This window comes from Lissotriton helveticus, chromosome 5_1, assembly GCF_964261635.1.
Source record: "Lissotriton helveticus chromosome 5_1, aLisHel1.1, whole genome shotgun sequence".
NCBI lineage: Eukaryota > Metazoa > Chordata > Amphibia > Caudata > Salamandridae > Lissotriton > Lissotriton helveticus.
The window spans coordinates 1,020,337,386-1,020,358,174 of record NC_136065.1 but is presented as its reverse complement, the minus strand read 5'-3'; the positions used below and the strand labels follow the sequence as shown (position 1 = coordinate 1,020,358,174).

Genomic DNA, 20,789 nt, shown 5'->3' with positions numbered 1-20,789 from the left:
ATCCTGCCTCATACCCTGGTTAAAAACGTAATGGCAACTAACCTACTGTGATGTGGTGGGTAGTTGTACCTGTGTGGTCAACTACCCACCATATCACAGTAGGTTGGGCACATATGCTGGACCTTTAACTATATCCCTCCCTTGTCTCTCCCTTTGTTTATGTAAGTGTAGCGGTTCCCCCAAAAGATTTCCTAGGCGCTAATGTTTGAATTTCTTACTTGCATCCTGTAGAGACGGTCTAGTTGATGCACGGCACGTCGGCGGACGTGACGTGCAGGCGGCCAGGATTGGCTGCGGATGTAGGGGGCGTGGCAGAGCGCGGAGAGCGCGAAACCACAGCGGGAGCAGCGGCGCCGGAGCAGAGGCTCGGCGCTCTTTGGGTGTGAGACACATATAATCAATAAAGAAGTAATTACCCCAGCCAGGCTTCAGAGTCATCCTTAGTGTATGCCTGCATCTTCACAGTGGCGACGAGGGTGGGATTGAAGACCCCCCAGCAAGGCAGGACCACTGACTCAGCCCCAGGCGACAAGCAAGCACCAGAAGCTTTGGTACCACCCCACAAGGTTCAGAGGAGCAGGACCACCTGGTGCAGGATAACAGGTACCCCAAAGAGCGCGGCAGAGCCCGGCACACCGGAGGGTGTGGCGCAGAGGAAGGAAAAAAAAAAAAAAGGGAGGACAAGCCCTGGCAACCAAGAAATAAGGCAGGAGAAGGGCACCGACCCACGCAGCGAACAGCAGACCCAGTGAACACGCGCTGGAGGGTTCACAAGGAGCCGAGGGGGCCGACACGGACAGTCCCCGAACCCCAGCAAGTGGAGAAGAACAAGACGACACACCAGGGAGTCCCCGCAGCCAAGTAAGAACACTACCCGCAGTGAAGAGCGAGAAGATGAGCGCGCAAGCAGGTTACGCGATGGCTCCGGTACAGTTCCTACCTCGCCCAGGAGAACCCCTCATGAAGTGGGAGGACTGGAGAGAATACATCGACAATTTCATAGGTGTACTAGAAGATGAGAATGAGGAAGTGTTCAAACCCCAGAGGAAGAAACGCATTTTGCTACTGAACTTAGGCCCAGAAGGTCTCCGGATTTACAAGAGCTTGGTCCCGAAACAGAGAGCATCCACAGACGACGATGTATACGCACATGCGCTCGAAGACCTCAATGAACACTTCAGACCAGCGGTGTGCGTGTCGGTTGGATAGGTTTAATTTCCAACAGAGGAAGCAGAGGCAAGGAGAAACAGTGGAGGAGTACGTGGCGGCGCTGAAACGGCTGGCAGCCACGTGCAGGTACGCCAACTGGGAAGAGGAATTCATCAAGGACCAGGTGGTGATGCATACCACGTGCACGAATGTGCAGGACAAGCTATGGGCTAGTGGAGACACCACACTGAAGGAGGTGTTGGTCATCGTGAAAAGAGCGGAATTAGCACGTCGATGTGCTGAAGTGACGAAAAAAGACATGGCGTCCAGCACAATGGTGAACAAAGTAGATGACGAGGGGCCTCGCAGAGAGTATCAAAACAGGAAACCAACGGAAAGAGGGCCCAACAAGTGGCAAAGCAGCACGAGCACGTCAAGTAAACAAGCAGGTAGCAACAGGAAGTCATGCTACAGGTGTGGGAGCTGGTCACACGAGGCGCACGATCGGAAGTGCCCCGCGTTCCGCGCCAAGTGCGCATTCTGCGGAATAATCGGCCACTACGAGAAAGTTTGCAGAAAGAAGGCCTCCAAGAGCATGGTGAGATGTGTGGGTCAAGGCAACGACGATCCGGACGATGATTCAGAGCCAGAAGAAGTCACTGTGATTTACATTGAGGACCAGGTACTAAGCACGGAGGGCAAAGTCCTAGACAGAGAAGGTAGACGCACGATGAAACCAGTTTTGGAGATGGCTATAGGCGGTGTCAAGATCAACGTGGTGGCAGATACTGGATCACCCTTCACCATCATCCAGAGAGCAGTATGGGAGGAGAAATTTGCACCACGTCTCGGCCCAGAGCTAGAAAAGCTAGACATCCGCCCAGTCACGTACAACGGAGATCGCATTCCCATGGCGGGATTCAGACCCTTGACCTTCGAATTCCGAGGCCGGTCGGCACACTGTAAACTCTATGTATCGGAGAGAGGGCCGTCGGTCTTGGGTTGGCTGGATCAAGGCGACCTAGGAATCAAGCTGGACCCGGGTGGCAAGGAGCAAATACTTCTGACGGACCAGGTGGCAGGGCCGAGTCTGGACAAATGGAGGAGCGAATATCCCAAGGTATTCGGGGGCACAGTAGGGAAGCTGGAAAAATTCGCCCACAAGATCATCCTGAAGGAGGACGCTGTCCCGGTGGCCCACAAGGCTAGGAATGTCCCGTTGGCAGTGAGAGACGCTGTAAGAGCAGAACTCCAAGACCTGGAAAAAAAGGGGATCATAGAACCCATCACGTGCGCCGAGTGGCTGGCGCCCCTGGTAGTGGTTAAGAAACCCAACGGAAGGGTCCGGTTGTGCGTTGACCTGAGAGAACTGAATAAAACCATTGTGGTGGAAAGATTCCCCTTGCCCAGGATAGAGGAGATGCTGGCCAGCACCAGGGGGATTAAGTGGTACTCAACCATAGACTTGACCTCTGCATACCATCAAATAGCTCTGCATCCGGACAGCCGCAAACTAACATCTTTCATCACCCCGTTTGGGTGCTATCAATTCCGCAGGATGCCATTCGGCTTAGCTTCAGCAGCGGCGGTGTTCCAGAAGATGATGCACCAATTATTCAAGGACATTAAGGAAGTCCAATACTTCCAAGATGACATCTTGGTGATGGGCAGAGACATACCAGACCACGACAGGAAGTTGGCAGAAGTTTTGAAGATCCTAGAAGGGAAAGGACTCACGGCCGAATGGTCCAAATGCAGAATAGGGATGAACTCGGTAACCTACCTGGGGCATGAGATAGGAGCGCAAGGTGTAACTCCCAAAGCAGATAATGTCAGAGCGATTTGTGAGGCACCATCCCCCACCACCAAGGAAGAGGTCAGGTCATTCCTGGGGATGGCAGAGTATTACGGAAAATTTGTGCAGCACTTTGCCTCAAAGACTCATTACATGAGACAGCTAACGAAAGAGAACACGGAATTCAAGTGGTCAGAAGACACACAAAGGGAATTCGAGATCATCAAAAAGGAAGTGGCTGGAGCTATACCCCTTCAAGGGTTCGACCCTCAAGGCAAAACCGTCCTCACCACAGATGCCAGCGACAAGGGACTGGGTGCAGTCCTCATGCAAGACCGAGGGCAAGGACAGTTGGAAACGATCTGCTTCGCCTCGCGCACACTTAGTGAGACAGAAAGGAAATACAGTGTGATAGAAAAGGAGATGCTGGCGGTGGTGTGGGCCACCACGCGCTTTCGACAATTCCTGTGGGGCACCAGATTTCAATTACGGACGGACCACAAACCGCTACTGAGAGTGCTGACATCGAGTGGCCATGCAGAGGCAACGCCCCGGATATCGAAGATGTCGCTAAAACTCCTAGAGTTTAGGTATGATGTGGAACACATACCAGGCAGCAAAAACAAGGTAGCAGACTACCTGAGCCGAGCGGCGGCCATGGAACCGAGCGAAGAAGACAAGTCAGGCACAGAAGAATGGGTGGCACTAATGGAGGATCATGAAAAGGTTATCAGCCTTCAAGAGTGGACACAAGCGTATGCAGAGGACCAGACCTTAGAAGAGGTGAAAACTTACATCACCCAAGGATGGCCGGATAAGAGACGGGTCCGGAGAGAACTTAACCCCTACTTTGAAGTGAGGGAGGAACTCTCCCTGGACAATCAAGGAACATTTGTATATAGAGGAGAGAAAGTCGTCCCTCCATCGAACATCATACCCAGACTGTTGGATATGTTGCACGAAGGGCACCTGGGCATTGGGAAGCTCAAACTGAGGTCCAAGCAGAACTATTGGTGGCCGGGAATGGACATAAGAGTGGAACGACATGTGAGAGAATGTGTGAGGTGCCAAGGCGCAGACAAGACACTCAAACCCCTGCGTCCAGCATTGGGTGCATTCGAAACACCAAGGAACCCCTGGGAAGAGTTGTCCGTCGACATCTTAGGCCCCGTCCTAGACACCCAAGGGGTCCAGAAGTACGTGTGTGTCCTTGTTGACAGGTTCTCGAAATGGCCTGAGGTCAAGATAGAGGAAGCCATGGACACGGAAACGATAGTGAAATTCCTGGCAGACACTTTTGTGAGGGAAGGCATACCCAAGTCTATCCTCGGTGATAATGGGCCCCAGTTCCGATCGGAAAAGTGGGACAACTTCATGGAAAGGAACGGCATCCAGGCGAAGCATACATCAATATACCACCCAGCAGGAAACGGCCAAGTAGAACGCTTCAATAGGGTGGTGATGGGGTCGATCCAAGCAGCCATCTCGGACAACAAAGACTGGGAGAAGGACATATGGCACATGTTATGGGCATACAGGATCACTCCCACAAGTACGGGATACAGCCCCTTCCAGCTGCTGCGCGGCCGAGAACCATTCACTCAGGACAACCGGGTATGGAAGGAAAAGACGGTAGTAAGTGAATGGTCTCCTGCTGTGGTGCGGGCCAACATTGAGAAAGCCAAGGCAGTATACACAAGACATTATAATGCCCGGAGGAACGTGCGAGACACAGAGCTTAAGGAAGGAGAATGGGTGAGAGTGAAGCTGCCCACTCTGCAAAGAAAAGGAGAGAGCAAATACAGCAAGCCCTTGCAGGTGAAGGAAATTAAGGGAAGAGCGGCGAGGCTGAGTGACGGCAACATATGGTCACAAGACCGCATGGCCAGATGTAATAAGATCCTTGTTTGGGACTGTGAAAGGGCAGGTGGAGAATCAGAAGAATGTGAGAGTGAGAAGCAAGAACATCAGGAGAACGAGATCACATTGAGAGAAGGAGAGCAACGACAGGGAGAAGCAAGGAACAGCGAGCAGGAGATAAGAGCCGAGGAGAATGGTGATGACAGGAACAGGCAAGGTGAAGAAGAGAACAACACCACCCCAGTAAGACGGACACGGAGTGGCAGAGCGGTGGTGAGGCCCACGAGGTTCAGAGACTATGATTTGAGCGACGGACTGTAAGTTGCAATGTTTGTGTGGAAAAAAGGGAGATATGTAGAGACGGTCTAGTTGATGCACGGCACGTCGGCGGACGTGACGTGCAGGCGGCCAGGATTGGCTGCGGATGTAGGGGGCGTGGCAGAGCGCGGAGAGCGCAAAACCACAGCGGGAGCAGCGGCGCCGGAGCAGAGGCTCGGCGCTCTTTGGGTGTGAGACACATATAATCAATAAAGAAGTAATTACCCCAACCAGGCTTCAGAGTCATCCTTAGTGTATGCCTGCATCTTCACACATCCTGTCTAATTCTGTTAACCAGAGCATGGATCCGCTCAACTGTTTCAGAAATTTTGAAAGTCAATTAGTAAACACAAATTCACGCACAACCGTTTAATTATCCTCTTATTTTCGCAGATTGTTGGTGGCCTTTACTGCTAATACCGATTTATTTGAATGGCAAGGTTATTTGTACGCCGTTCTACTGATGGTAACAGCCTTCATCCAGTCTCTGTGTTTGCAGCAGTACTTTCAAGGGTGCTTCGTGCTGGGAATGCGAGTGCGCACTGCGCTGATGGCTGCTGTGTATAAAAAGGTGAGTGAAGCACTTTTCAAGTGGTGGGACTTTGGCAGACATTTTGCTTAAATATGATTTGGTCTCACTACATAAAACTGGTGTGTGACTATTTAGTGGAGTAATTTAGAGTGCAGTTATTACACAGAAACAGTCAGGATTTCCTTAAAAGTCAGGAATACATGTCTGCCTTTTAATAATAAAAATCACAAAATTAGTCCAGGAGTACACATGAGATGCTGCGGCAGTTAACTCCAGGAACTTAACAGGTCTCACTTTATGATTCGTATTTACTCCATGCAAAAACATTACTACTTGTGTAAATGTACATAGTGTACAAATGCATAAATTAAACTCTGTGATGCAATTGCAGTTCAAAACGTTTTTTTTCCTTCCTTCTGGAATACTGTTCGAGGCACCTCCACCAATTCTGCTGTTATTCTGTCTCTTAACCTACCCAGAGATGCGAATTTACTCCTGCTCTTGAAAGGAGATTAGTACAACCAATCTTTTCGAGGGTAGGGCTGAGCTGTACAAAGGTTTTTATGAATGACAACTAGTGTGTATCTTTGTGATTGTGCACAAAATTCCCAGGTTAATTTTGGCCCATCTTCAGACAAGATGGGCCAAACTTCTTACTTGTAAGCAGCGGCATGTGTGAATAATTCTTTTTAATTTTCAATAGTATTCAATTGAATTTGTGTGCAATACAAAGAGATAATCAAAAGAATTCTGGTGTACTAGTAGTCAACTCCCGACCCCCTACCGCAATCCTACCCCCCCCCACACCGGACCACTCGCAAAGTGAATAATAGTACGGAGGTTCCAAATTGAAGGATCAAGGGGGATTCAACCAAACCCAATGAATGCAAGGTTTATAGGCAGGTCCTCTATAGTTTTTATTAGGTCGAGCCTAGTGGCAGCGTGCATGCACTGCTCGCTCTGCGAGGCATGCTGTAGTAGAGTATGCTGTGGAAGCCTGGCACACGCTCTTCCCATATTTTTCATTGGCTGGTGTCATTGTCCTTGGTAAATGCTGGCTTCCGATTCATTATGAAGCGTGTTAGCCCATTCTTGTTACCGCCTTGTCGCCATTTGTACCCACCCATAAGGACTGGACCTTTTACTTGGCACATTACACGGACTGCTTTATATTATGAGTGAGAAATATTTTTGTTATTGACACGATGGGGACAATGGCGGCTGCTTTATTTTGTGGTATTGGCATGTTGAGCGCCGCGCCCGCCTCAGGGACACAGCACTCCGTTTTGTTGTGTGTTTTTTTTAATTAATACCGTGCGTGGCGCCCGCTTCAGGGACACCACGCTCGGGTTCATTTAAAAAAAATTTTTTTATCTGTAGTCATGAGTACGCCGCCTGCTTCAGGGACACCGCGCTCTTTCTTTTTTTCTCTTACTTAAATATGCGCGATTTAAGGCTAATGCAGTGAGGCCGCTTCAATGAACGAGGAAAAAATGCAGCGACATGGGGTTCAATAGCTGTTTCTTGACGATGCAAACCCTGATGCAGGAACATTTTATATAATGGCCAACAGCTACCGTCGGAGGCAGGGTGAGATTCTTAGGTGCAGCAGTGGCTAAATATGCTCCTGCACCTTCTTTCCATAGATACAGAAATTGTAAGCAAGGAATGTTCGCCTGGAGAATGTAACTAAATTCAGAACTACCTAATGAGATGATTCCGGCACCTCTGTGATCCGAACACAGTGTGATGTGCAGGTGTCTGCTGTTGCCAGTGCCTGGGCTGTGTCGCACGAAGACAGCATCATGGCCCTGGAAGTGCCTTCATGCTGTAGAGGTGCACCAGTTTTCTTAGTTGTTAACCATAAGGCAACTAGACTTTTTCACTTTTCACAGTGCAGGCAAACAAAAAGAGCATTGTGCGTTTATCAATATTATATGCAGCATTTGCATTATGCATGCTTCTTTTGGTAACTATTTGTCAAGCTCTATGCATCAAGAAACTCCAAATGTCATCCTGCCTCAAGGTGTTCTATGCAGCTGTCACTCAAAGTAAACATCAATACTGTAGCACAGCTAGACCCCCCCCCCCCCACGACTCCCCAGTGACGGTAAAAGGTTACAGAAGCTCATGTTACCCCCAAGAAGCCACCTGCCTTGCAAGACCTACCTGCTAGACTGGGTGCATGTGAAGGTCGAGACAGTGGTGCAGTTGATATGTGCACACCAGACTCATTTACTTAGCTGTGAATATTAGGTCACCTCTGTGTACTAACATATACAATTCAACACAAAGAGAAACGTTCACATGGAGTTTAGACACTGTGGAGTCAAATTTTCTTTTTCTGGTAAGGACATGTTTTTCATTGTAGAAAGTAGATACTTGTGTGAGAGTGCTCTTATGTGGACCCCCAAATTATTTGCTGTTTCTGCACTTTGCTTTGATCAAGCCTTGTATTTAATCTTCAGCCCATCCGTGCTTCTGTTATACAGATCACCCTTTAACCCACGGGCAAACCACACTGGTAGTATGTGAGATGTACTTAACACAAGTCGTGCCTCATGTGCATGGGGGTATCTCTTTTATTCAGATTGTGCACCTAAATTGCTAGCGTGCATGATTAAAATACCATGTAGCACTTGTTGCCAATGTTAAAGATGGCTTGGAAGGAAGTGTACAGTTTTCTCTGTCTTCTATGTTCTGCCATTGTGAATGACATTCCGGCACAGACATTTTTATTTTACCAGTCAGGCCAAACACACAGCTCCTTGGCTCAATGTGACTGACTTGGACTATCCAAAGGAAGATGAGCTGACGGTAATCCAGATGCGTTTTTCTCACCATTTATGTAAAACATATGACCGAATGACAGGAAAACGTAATAATTGAACCAACACTTCACACAATAATTCATTGTGAAATTGGTATATTCCGTGCCCTCTGACTATTGTGAATTGCTTTCTTTTATAAAGATGTTATTAGGTGTTTACATTCCATATATTATTGCTTTCTATTTTCTGTGGTAGAAGTCCCTCCATAAGTTTATGCTCACTATTTCTGGAAAAGAGGGCTTTACCTATGTATCAATAGAAATGTCTTGTTACTTACCGGTAATCTTCATTACAATAGAAATGTCTTGTTACTTACCGATTAGGTTCCTCCTCGTCGCAGTCCGAACCAAGTGAGGCAGTCCTGCCTCCAACCAGCCAATCAAAATGCTTAAACAACAAAAACCAAAGGTCACATAAACCCCTCCCACTCACCACAATGCCTGTTATCAACAAGTCCCAGACATCGGAAGGGAGGGAGGGAGGGAAGAGGACTGGGACCAGGAGGACCCTAATCAGGGTAATGAAGATTACCGGTAAGTAACAAGACATTACCCCCTCATGGGTCTTCCTTGTCCCAGTGCTAACCAAGTGAGGAACTCACAAGCAGAGAACCAGGAATAAAAAACGCAGGACACTAGGATCCAAGCAAAAAGTACAAAACTTTAATCAAACAAATGATTAATGAACAGCAGCGTTCAGAATGCCAAATGCAAAACTGTCAACAGAGGTATGCAAAACATCAAGTCGATAATACTAAACAAACATGTGATGGGACTGCCAAGTAGCCACCCTACTAATCTCCTGGATAGAGACCCCCGCCGCCTCAGCCAGGAAGCGGACTCAGAACGTGTCGAAGGACCCTGCACCTGAGACGGAGGAGGCAGACCCACAGACTTATAGGACTGGCAGACCGCCAAAAGCACCCATCGACTGATTGTAGAAGTAGAAACCTTATTTCCTTTAGCCACACCCCCACAGGAGACAAACAGGGCAGGAGAAAGCCAAAACTCCAGCGAACGCTGGAGATAATTCTGAAGAGCCCTGTGAACATCCAAAGAAGAAGGAACAATGGAATCGTCCCTCCGCTGGCAAATCAGGAAGTATCACCTCCTGCTGCAAATGGAACCTGGAGGAAACCTTAGGCAGAAAAGCTGGGTCAAGCCGCAAAACAATCCTATTCTGCAGGAACTGCAAATAAGGGAAGGAAACAAGCAAGGCACCCAACTCACCCAACCATCAAGCGGAGGTGATGGCCAACAAAAAAGCCACCTTAGCGGACAACCACAACAAGTCCGCCTCCAACAAGGGCTCAAAAGTGGGCAACTGCAGACCCCGCAGAACAGTAGGCAAATCCCAAGAAGGCACGAGCACAGGAGAGACCGGACGTCAAAGCCGAAAACTCTGAAGAAGCTAACTCACCAAAGGGGTAACAACTTCCAAGGAAGCCCCCGGACGCCAAAAAGCACGAGCCGCAGCTCATTGAGCAGACAATGTGGAAGGGGAAAGATCCTTCAAAAAACCATCCTAGAGAAAATCCAGTACAGTAGCAGGATTCCCAAGCACAGGATCCACACCATGCGAAGAACACCAAGAGACAAAAGAGCCCCAATGTCGACCATAGCACTTAAGGGTTGAAGGCCGACGGGACAACTGGTAGTCACGGGCCACCACAGAAGAACAGCCCAAAGACTCCAACGTCAACTGCTCAAGAGCCAGGCCATCAGTCGCAAATGACGAAGACAAGGCAGAGACAGGAGCGGAAACTGAAGTGGAGCCAGAACCAAGGGAAGCTGGACAAACCGGTCCCCTGCCAGCTGCACCAGGAGAGGAAACCAAAGGCGGTGAGGCCAAAAAGGATCAATGAATAGGACCTACACCCTCTCCCCCGGAATCTTCTGCAGCACCCTCGGGAGGAGGGGAATTGGAGGGAAGACCTACAGAAGGCCCGAAGGCCAAGGAATTTAAAGAGCATCCACCGCCCAAGCCTGAGGACACACCACCTCTGAACAAAACCTGGGGAGAAGAGCGTTGTGAGGGGAGACAAAGAGATCGATCCAGGGAGCCCCGATCCGAAGACGAAGGTCCCGGAACAGAGGAACAGAGACCTGGTACAGAACAGAGGACGGAAGGTTGCGGCTCAAGGCATCCGCATGAAAATTCAACGGTCCCAGAATGTACACAGCCCTCAAGGCCAACAGGTGAGATTTTGCTCAGGCACAAATCATGGAAGCCAGCAGATTAAGAGACACGCACTTGGTCCCCCCTGACGGTTCAAGTAACAACGAGCCACCTGATTGTCAGTACGAACCAACAGATTTGTCCCGTGGAGATGAACCTGAAGGAAATGCACCACCTCCCAGATGGCTGCCAAATCCCGCCAGTTCGAGGAACGGGTGCTGTCCCTCTGAGACCACTGACCTTTGGCCTCCAAGAACCCCAACGTCGCCTCCAACCCTAAAGACTGGCATCCGTGGTCATCAAAAGGGGAGGAGGAAGACAAAACCGCACCCCTTCTCCAGATTTGGAGTGCAAAGCCACCAGCCCAAGTCCCGAACCAGAGCAGGAGAGAGAGGAACCAGAGTCTCGTAATCCACCCGGGAGGAGTCCCACCCAGCCAACATATGAGTCACCAAGGGCTTGAGATGCAGGCGAGCCCTAGGAACCACAGCAGTGGTGGTAGCCATCAACCCCTGGACCCGCAGCCAAACACAAGCCGGGGCAGAAGGGTGACTCAACAGATCCAGCAACAGAGTCTGCAGGGAAAGGATCTGAACAGAAGGGAGAAATACCGACCCCAGAGTCGGGTCGCACAGACCCGCAATGAACTGAAGTCTCTGAACAGGATCCAGATGAGACTTGGCCAGATTCAACTTGAACCCCAAATCCTGGAAAAAGGCCAAAGTAAAAGCTAAAATACAGAAGGTGGGGAAGGGTCTAAGGGGCAATATTTAGAGACCAGATTTACTCCTCACCCCTAAATACAAACTTGACTAACTATAGGGAGGAAACCGGTCTATTTGGTATGTATACAATTCACCAGTTTGACATAGCTTGTCCAATACCTGGCTTGAGAAGAGTTTCCATCAGCCCACCCATTTGGCGGAACTTCGTCATCTGGAAAACTCAGAGAGAGGGGTCACATATAGCCCACGTGATTTCCGGGCTCGTGTGCATGGATGTAAAACCAACTACTCTCAGAGATATCAGCCACTGGGGTTGTCCAAGGTATGTGGAAACTGATGGAGTGCAGTGCAAGTGGTAAATGAGTGTGAGTGGCTTTGGGACCAGAAACAGATGGGAATAGAACCCCAGGTCCCGCTCCTCTACTGGAACCAACATAATAGCCCCTTTTGACAACAACATGGCGACACCGGACAACATGACAGACCGCCTCACAGGATCTCTTGACAACGTGGTAACTTGAAAGAAATCCAGAGGAGGAGGACCCCGGAAGGGAATCTGGTAACCCACCCTGGTGACAGACAAGACACACTGGTCGGAAATAGGAACTGACCAACGGGCCAAAAACAACCAGAGCCGAGCTCCCACCACGGCATAGTCACTTTTGCCCTGCTCCAGGGGGATGCTGCTGCTGCAATTGCTGCTGCTGTTGCTGAGGCCGGGACTTATAATGGAACACGGCCCCAAACCAGGCTTGAACACGAAAGGGCTGGGAAGACAAAGTCCCCTGAAACCTCTGTTTATGAAAAAAGAACTTCTTCCTAGGCACAGGCTGAAAAGCTTTCAACATTTTCTTCTCCCCCAGACCGCTGCACCATTGTATTCAAATCGTCCCCAAAGAGACGGGGCACTCAAAATGCAGCTTATGGACCAAGGCCTTCTGAACAGCATCAAGACACCAAGGCTTGGTCCAGAGAGACCTCCTATCAGCCACCGCTGTCCCAGCAGCTGAGGAGAAGGCCCACAAAGAATCAAAAGTCGCATCTGAGAGTAATTTTGCCAAGACCTCCATCTGAGCCAAAACAGGAGTAGGGCCCCCCTGATCCTGCAAACAGTCAAACAACTTCTCAAAATCCTTCGGAAGGACCTGCGAAGCATAGGCCGCAAAAGGGCTATCACGCACCCCAAAATGAGAAGCCGCATAAGAACGTTTGAGAGCAGACTCCACCTTCTGCTCCACCGGGTCCGCCAGGGAAGCCTCTTCCAATGACAAAGAGGAAGACGAAGAAGAAGTCATTGAGGACAGAATAGAATTGACTTTAGGAATGAGAGGATACTGGGTGTCAAAGTCTGCCAGGCGATGCCGCTTACTCAGAATGCAAGGACTTCGCTGCTTGTCGACTTCAAGCCATTCCTTAATCAGAATATCCTTCCGGACACCATGGAAGGGGTGGTCATCCACCACAGAGGAACTATACTGGGAGTAAAACCCCTCATCAGACAATGATTTAGGGTCAAAACCAAGTACCTCCTTAATATGGACCAGCAAGTCTGAAAAAACCTTGCCCTGGACGTACTTGCCCTTCGGGGACTTGCCCATGTCCTCATCATCATTCCTAGACTTCTTTGCTGCAGGCTCTAGCAGTGCAGACTAGACAGGCAAAATTGATTAACTCCAGCAAATCAGCCCTAGAAATCTACAAAACGTCATCCTCCTGCAGGTCCTGGACATTATGTTGTTTGGACACGGCTTTCGCAGGCACCGGAGAAAAAGCCCCATCACTCATGGCCAGAGAAAAATGGAGTAAACTACACAGGAAGCACCAAACACACAGAAACACAAGTGCCCAGCAACTCCCAAGAAACACTGCCCCCAATCAACCAAGTCCTGTGACGTGAGACTTGAAAATCCCACAGCCACACACAAGGAACATGGCCGCGTGGGCCGGACGCTGCTGGAAACCCCAAGCACTGGAATGACCCGAGGTCAGGACAGCAGGAAAGCTCCCTGTCCCAGCTAAGCACTTGCGCGGGGTGCATCCTCTCAAAGTAGCAGGAGTGCGGCCGACCGGTGCACCGGTACGTCCGTGCATAAATATAGAAATAACTGCAAACAAGCATTGGAAATGCAATAGGTCTCGCAATAGAAGGAGGCAGATAATGAAGTTTCTTGAACACAAGAATGGCTGTTTTCGCCTGCAGAACCTAATGTGTGTTATGGCCATTTGTATAATGTTGTATGTTGTAACTAGATCCAATTTGATCTAGCATAGCCATGTGATGTCATAGAACATGGAATGTTTAGCATGTCATGGGTGAGACTAGGACTGGCAACTGCTGTCCCGTCTTGGCAGTTGCTATCCTGTCTTGCAGGGTTGGTCACACACTTGTTACTTGACTTATAATAAACCATTGTGAAGAAACTGATGGTGCATGTTCACTCCAATTGCGACGAGGATGGGATCCACCCGAGAAGAGCACTCTAAGTGAATTTGCGTGGGTACACAGTAGTGGCAGAGACCGAGCTGCGGTGGAGCTCTATGGCCAGGAAAATGGCGTCAGGACGTGTACATTTTAGTGCTGGTAATGGGGAGAAGAGCACCGTGAGGCTGTGACAGGTTTAATCCCTGAGGTGAACTAACGTAAGGAGGGCCAGTTTGGGAGAGAGAGGAGTTTGTGTGCCTAGTACTTGTGAAGTTTGGGGAGGGAGAGAATGTAGTGTGGCGAGTGCGTGACTGCACGAGCGCAGGCCAGTGCAAGTGAAGTGGATCGGTGGAAGAAGCCTCAAGCGCGGCGCGTGCACTGACTGCACAAGTACCATCCTGCGTTCTTGCGTGAGGTGCCGCAAACCGTGAGCAGGAGTAAGGGAATGGCGAACAGCCTGAGCGGCTGTAGCGGAGCATGTTGCGAAGTGTGCCAGGTGAATAGATGTTCACCCGAACGGTGAGAGGAGCCCGTCAGCCTAACTGTATCTCGTAGGAAGACGGTCGAGGGCTGCAGGAGGTGCGTGGAGAAGTATTGCTGGTAGCACAGAATTCTGTATTGCTCGGTGTTTCAGGCAGAAGGAAACTTTTACAGTTCAGGGGCACTTGCTGGCAGTAGTGTCTGTTCGTGTAGAGCTGAAAGTAAGTGCTGGCAGTCAGGTGACCAGTGTTTTGAAAGCAAGAAGACTCTTAAAACAAGCGTGAGAGGACAAGGACGGATGCCGGCTTGAAAGTAGATAAACAAGCTTCTGTGATCTGCGACACGGCGGGCAGGGGAGGGGGCGGAGCGGAGCGGGGAGAGGGTGTGAAAACAGCAGGGGCCTGGAGTGCGGCTGAGAGAACTGATGTGCACGCGCTTTTAAGCTCAATGCACATGCGCATTGAGCTTAAAAGTCACGGGCACTGCAAGGAATCGCCACGATTCCTTGCAAGTTAGTTAAAGAGTAGTTAAGCCCCAATAGTCTCGCAAGCTCGATGCGCATGCGCATCGACAGGCGAGACCTAACAAGCTTCTGTGATCTGCGACACGGCGGGCAGGGGAGGGGGCGGAGCGGAGCGGGGAGAGGGTGTGAAAACAGCAGGGGCCTGGAGTGCGGCTGAGGGAACTGATGTGCACGCACTTTTAAGCTCAATGCACATGCGCATTGAGCTTAAAAGTCACGGGCACTGCAAGGAATCGCCACGATTCCTTGCAAGTTAGTTAAAGAGTGGTTAAGCCCCAATAGTCTCGCAAGCTCGATGCGCATGCGCATCGACAGGCGAGACCTAAAAACATAATTGGGAGGGTACAGTTGTGGGTGGGATATCCAGGGTGGGAGTTTGGGGGGATAAAGTGATGCTGTACCGATTTCTCAAGTATATTTGTTCAACTATATGGTACTGATTTTGCGTATCTTTCATCAACAAGAATTTCTATATCCAACAGTCTACATGCTAAGTTTCTTACATTGTAGACTTGACCATACGAGTAATATGTAGCAAATCCCACAACACCGAATGATTACTCATGTAAAATGTTTCAACTATTTTTATGTAAAAAATCAACACAATTTGTCTGGAAAAAAAATAATAATTGACTGTAAAAACATAAACAAAAAATAAGACCATAATAGCATATTGTTGGAAACTCACGGCACCGCAAAAACCGGAGACAGCAAACAGGAAACACGGAGAACCAGCGTTCCGACTGCCGTCGGAGCAAGAAACAGGCATAGCGGTGGGTGGGAGGGGTTTATGTGACCTTTAGTTTTTGTTGTCTAAGCATTTTGATTGGCTGGTTGGAAGCAGGACTGCTTTACTCGGTTAGGACTGGGACGAGGTTCCCCATGAGGGGGTAATGAAACGATAACACCAACAGGACATAAGCATTAATACATATTGGCTACTAAGTGGGAGAAAAAGGACTTGGGGACTTTTCTTTCTTTATGTTCACTCTTAAACCACTTCTTAACCATCCAGAAAGCAGCTTAGGAAGAATTGTCATCAAGTTGCCTCTTACCCGATAACCAGGAACTAGCAATCTTTCCAACGTCACTCATTATTAGGCACTTACACACAACATAATAATAAAGTCTTTATTGCGTTATTCAGTAAAACCATTGCAATGCAATACACAAAAAAATTTGTAGAACTCATAAAATGTTCCCAAGGAATCACAAGTATTGTCATCTTCACCTACGAAGCAGAGAACCCATGTAAGTCAAATGTTTTAAGGAGTTTGCAAAGGAGGCCCACTTCCTCCCCTATAGCTTAAAATAGTTTAAAATTGGCCACTAGGCTTTAAAGCCGAGTTAATCGGTGGCAGGAAAGTGTCGATAATGTGCGCCCTAAAGTGGGGCCTTCTTCCAAGCATACACGCACTTCCCCAGGGCTTCACAATTACTTAGTCTGTAAGTCCATTGTTACAGTCTATGTGACCACAAAGTGCAAGAGCAGAGGATAAAGTGCACTGACTTTGTAGACGTAGTGTGCAGGTACTGTAACTAAGGTAATAGCTAACAAAAATGACTAGGCCGTTCCTAAGGGAACAGGAAGAAGGGGAAGAGAGCGGTCACGAGAGGGGTAGGGATAGTGCTCAGTGGAGGACTATCCTGGGTGTCCAATTTGTTGGATATAGTGGCCTCACACACCCTTGCGAGTATCATGCTTCATCATGGGCAGTGCTCCTCTTTGGACAGGTGGTGAAATGTCCAACGGGCTCACCTCAAAGAGGGGCTCTTTGGCGGAGATCTTTTATCCAACTGCCTATGGGTGAAGTGTGGGTGAGGGGCCAGGAGAAGGAGGATAGTGTGAGTGAGGTTAAAATGTGGCACAAGGTACCGGAGATCAATTTATTCTGGTGGTCCCTTGCCACAAGTAAAATCAAGAGATAGCCTGTAATCGCAGGAAATTTAGGATTCCACGTCGCGAGACAGGGCTAAAGTGCATTACGTGTGGTCAACATGTTTCTCGCCTAAGCACATTGGCTGCGATTCTTCAGGACCTATTCTTCAACTACTATCACAAAAAACATGACCTAAACATGTATCAGTTTTATTATATCATCAGTTGTACTACCTGTATGGTACTCCTCTCGCCTAGGGGGAGACAAACGAGATCGTTACCAAGGAATAGTGACAACAGGTGACCCTTTCGTGACCGTGAGCACACAGTGCTGATGTGAATAAGGTGACATACTAGTAGTGATTTGTGACTAGTATGAGCGTTTTTGAACATATTTAGAATCAGACATTAAAAACATATATACATAGCATCTATATACATGTAAACAGCAGCAGCTAATTCAGAACCCCCTGCGATCATCCTGTGGCGTGGGTAAAGTGTTACTCACCTAATGGTCAAGGTGCGTAGGTGTCAACAGTACCCGGTAGATCTGACATCAAGGGGGAACCATAGGGATTTAAGGCTAAGGAAAATCAAAATGACTTGGTTACAGAGGAACAGTTCCTTGCGTGGTATGACCACTTCCCTGTTCGTTACTAATATGCAAGGACCTGATATCAGGTGGTTGAGCGGTATAAGCTCATTCTATCGATGGTGATCGATCTATAGAGCAAAGACTTAATATGTAGCACTCGCGCTCAGGCAGAATTGCACTATGCTTATTAGCGCAGAAAGTGATGTGGCCTCTTAAGAATTGTGGTCCCCAAGGAACAAAGGCTTCACCGTCCATCGTTGTCCCCAGCCTACTCGCAGGGTCGTAACCACAGACGTCCCCTCGAGTTCGTACCCCAGATAGTGAATGGGTCAATAACAGGTAAAAAGGATTCACAGGAAACCTTAAATAGATTGAAATGTATATGTTACCCCCAGTTAATTACCGCTTCATGGTCCGGTAAGAGGATGGCGTAAGTGATCGCTTCTCATCAGTGGTTATGATGAGTGGCGTTAACAGTTATTGACATGCAGGGGGAGGGCAGGGGGAAGGGTGAAGAGGGGAGCGAGAGGGAGAGCGTGCCCTCGTGTTGCTGGCTTAGAGCTAAGGAACCTGAGGGGATTGCACTTACTTTAGTCTGCCTCTGTCAGCGCCCGTTTGCCTACCCATATCCACCGGGTCCGGATAGTGGTGTTTCCTGGTGTGTTGCCAGGTTAACTAGAGTTGGGGGCGTGGCCAGTGTAGGGTGTAGTCCAGTCTCGCATGTCACATGACATCAACCGTGACTGTGGCGGCCGTCTTAGACAGGAGTGAGGAACCCATATGTTGGTGGATAAAAGGATATACATATTAGTTCAATAGCCTTTGGAAATGTAGGAACGTAAATGGGAATAAAAAGAAGAAGAGGCAGGGCAATCGGTCACAGAGTGCTAGAGTAGTCATTTCATCTTTGTGAAGAAGGTACGATCAGTTTGGATAGTAATACAGCCCCGCATGTCACATGGATAATGCCGTGACTGTTGCGGCCATCTTTGGGAGGGGTGTGATTCAGGGTCGACAAGCTGGTGTTAGTATTGCCTCAAAATGATTTGAACAGTACCGGATCCTTCAATAAGTGGTATTGTGTTAGGGGCTATCATTACAGTGCACTCCACGGTATGTCCTCATTAAGCCCCCGGCTATCAGAGGACAGACGGTGTATCCACCTCTGTTCTTTTTTAAACAGGTTCTGTTTGGATTTGTTACTAGGGGTCTCAAGGACTAGCCATCTTAGTGAATCAGCAGTGTGGTTTTGCTCTGAATAATGTCTACACATCTTGGTATTCGTTTTTTTGCAACAAAAGTTGCTTCTGTGTTCCGAAATGCAGATCTTGATAGGGCGGGTGGTCATGCCCACGTATTGTAGATCACATGGGCATCTGAGTAGGTAAATGCAATTAGATGTATTGCAATTAGTATGGCCCGAAGTTCCCACAGGAAGGAATCTGTCAGTTGGATGGTTTTGGATATGTTAGTAAAAGGGCATGCGCTACAGGATCCACAAGGGTAATGTCCCCGTACTGGAGGTAATTGCCAGAGTGTGGTCTGTTTCTGGATTCCAGCCTGCTTAGGCCTGGTGTGGACCAGAATGTCTTTTATATTCCTTGATCTTTTGAAGGCAAATCTGGGGGTCGCCAAGTTAAGTTCCCCTGTGTTCAAGATCTGCCAGTGTTTCTTAATAATCTTTTTGACTTCATTTGAGGCTGGTGAAAAGGTGGTCACACAGGTCAGGAAATCATTGTTTTGGGGGGAAGGAGTGTTGTATTCCAGCAAGGCCCCTCTATGGTTATTCTGTGCCCGTTTCCGTGCTTTGTAGATTTCCCTTGTGGGGTATCCCCTGTCTCTCAGATTGCGGGATAGAATGGAAGATTCAGTCCTGTAATCGATTAAGTTCGTGCAATTGCGCCTCACACGCAGAAACTGACCAAAAGGAAGATTCAGTCTCAAAGCCCTGGGGTGATGACTTGTAAACAGTAGCAAGCTGTTGCGATCCGTTGGTTTACGATACATTGTGGTATCAATCTTGCCTCCATCCAGCCTGATGGTAAGTTCCAGGAATGCTATACTGTATGTAGAAGCACAAATGGTAAACGTGAGGTAGTTGTTTAGTGTGTTAAGCCAGTTGAAGAACTCCTTGTAGAGATCTTCAGTCCCTGACCAGAGTATGAGGATGTCATCAATGAACCTCCTCCAGAGCTTAATGTTGGAGTGGTAGGGGTTCACTGGTCCATTGATGTGGTTGTCCTCAAAGTCAGCCATGTAAAGGCAGGCCACCGAAGGGGCAAAAGTACTGCCCATGGAGGTAGCCTGGGTTTGCTGGTAATGCTGCCCTTTGAATTCAAAGAAGTTTTCAGTGAGAGCAAGACTCGCACACTCCATGATGAAGGAGGGAGGTGTGGGGGAGGTCCATTCCTCGGCCCTCAGGATTCTCTCAATCACTCCTAGTGTGGCCCTCTGTGGGATGTTAGTGTAGAGGGCCTCCACATCTAGGGTGATGAGGAAATCAATTTGAATGTCTTCCTGTATGCTGTCCAGGAGACGAAGGACATCAGTAGTGTCTTGGACATAAGAAGGGTTCTTTTTACCAAAGGTTGTAAAAAATGGTCGCAAAATTGCGACAGGGGCTCTAGTATATAGTTGATGCCCGAGACGATCGGACGTCCTGGTACTGGGGTGGTCCCCTTGTGAATTTTGGGGAGGGTGTAGAAATAAGGCACCCTGGGTTCTTTTTTCACAAGGAACTCAGCCTCCTTTTTCGAAATCCATTCCTGGCAGAGGGCCGATTCGACCAATCCTGAAATGGATGTCTTTAGGCGGTCAGTGGGATTAGCTGGAATCGGGGTGTAATAGCGCCTGTCCCCGAGTTGCCTCAGACATTCTGTTTCATAATCAGTGGTGTCCATTATGACCGTTGCTCCGCCCTTGTCGGCCTGTTTAATTGTGATGATCCCATCGTTTGCTAGGGAATCCAACACCTGCATTTCTGAGTTGGAAAGATTATGATGTCTCTTGCTCGGTCCCAATGAACCAATGTCCTTGAGTACAGCTTGCTCATAAGTCAAGATCTCATTGCGAACCATCCCACTGTGTGGGGTGAAGTTGGATGGATTATGGAGGCCTGAATCAATGGGGGTCTCAAGTGGTTTCCCCTCGAAAAAGGCTCTCAATCTGATCTTCCTAAAGAATTTCTGAATTTCGCAATTCTGTTGGAAGTTGTCCATTTTAGGTGTAGGGACGAATCCGAGCCCTTTTTGTAACACCTTTTCTTCACAATCAGTGAGTTGGCGTGAAGAGAGATTCACTACCAGGCTTACTTTCGTCCTGTCTTGCTCCTGGTTTCCATCCCTTGAGCCTGTGTGTCTTCCCACTGTACCCTCTTTTCTGGTCCGTTTCCTCGCCTGCACCCGTGCCCTCTGCCCCAACCTCTGTCTAAAAAAGGCTGCTGATTGGTGCTATGGGGGGCGAATTGAGGGGGGTACTGGGGTACAAATGGTGTCATAGGGTG

The 20,789-nt window shown here is 48.7% G+C and overlaps 1 protein-coding gene across 1 annotated transcript in view; it reads left to right on the top strand.

The window, feature by feature from the left end:
- ABCC2 (ATP binding cassette subfamily C member 2) overlaps positions 1-20,789 on the top strand; it is a 678,688-nt gene that overhangs the window by 317,883 nt on the left and 340,016 nt on the right. The window contains exon 8 of the mRNA XM_078643538.1: positions 5,516-5,693. Coding sequence (XP_078499664.1) covers positions 5,516-5,693 — 178 coding nt within the window. The remainder of the gene's footprint in view (positions 1-5,515; positions 5,694-20,789) is intronic.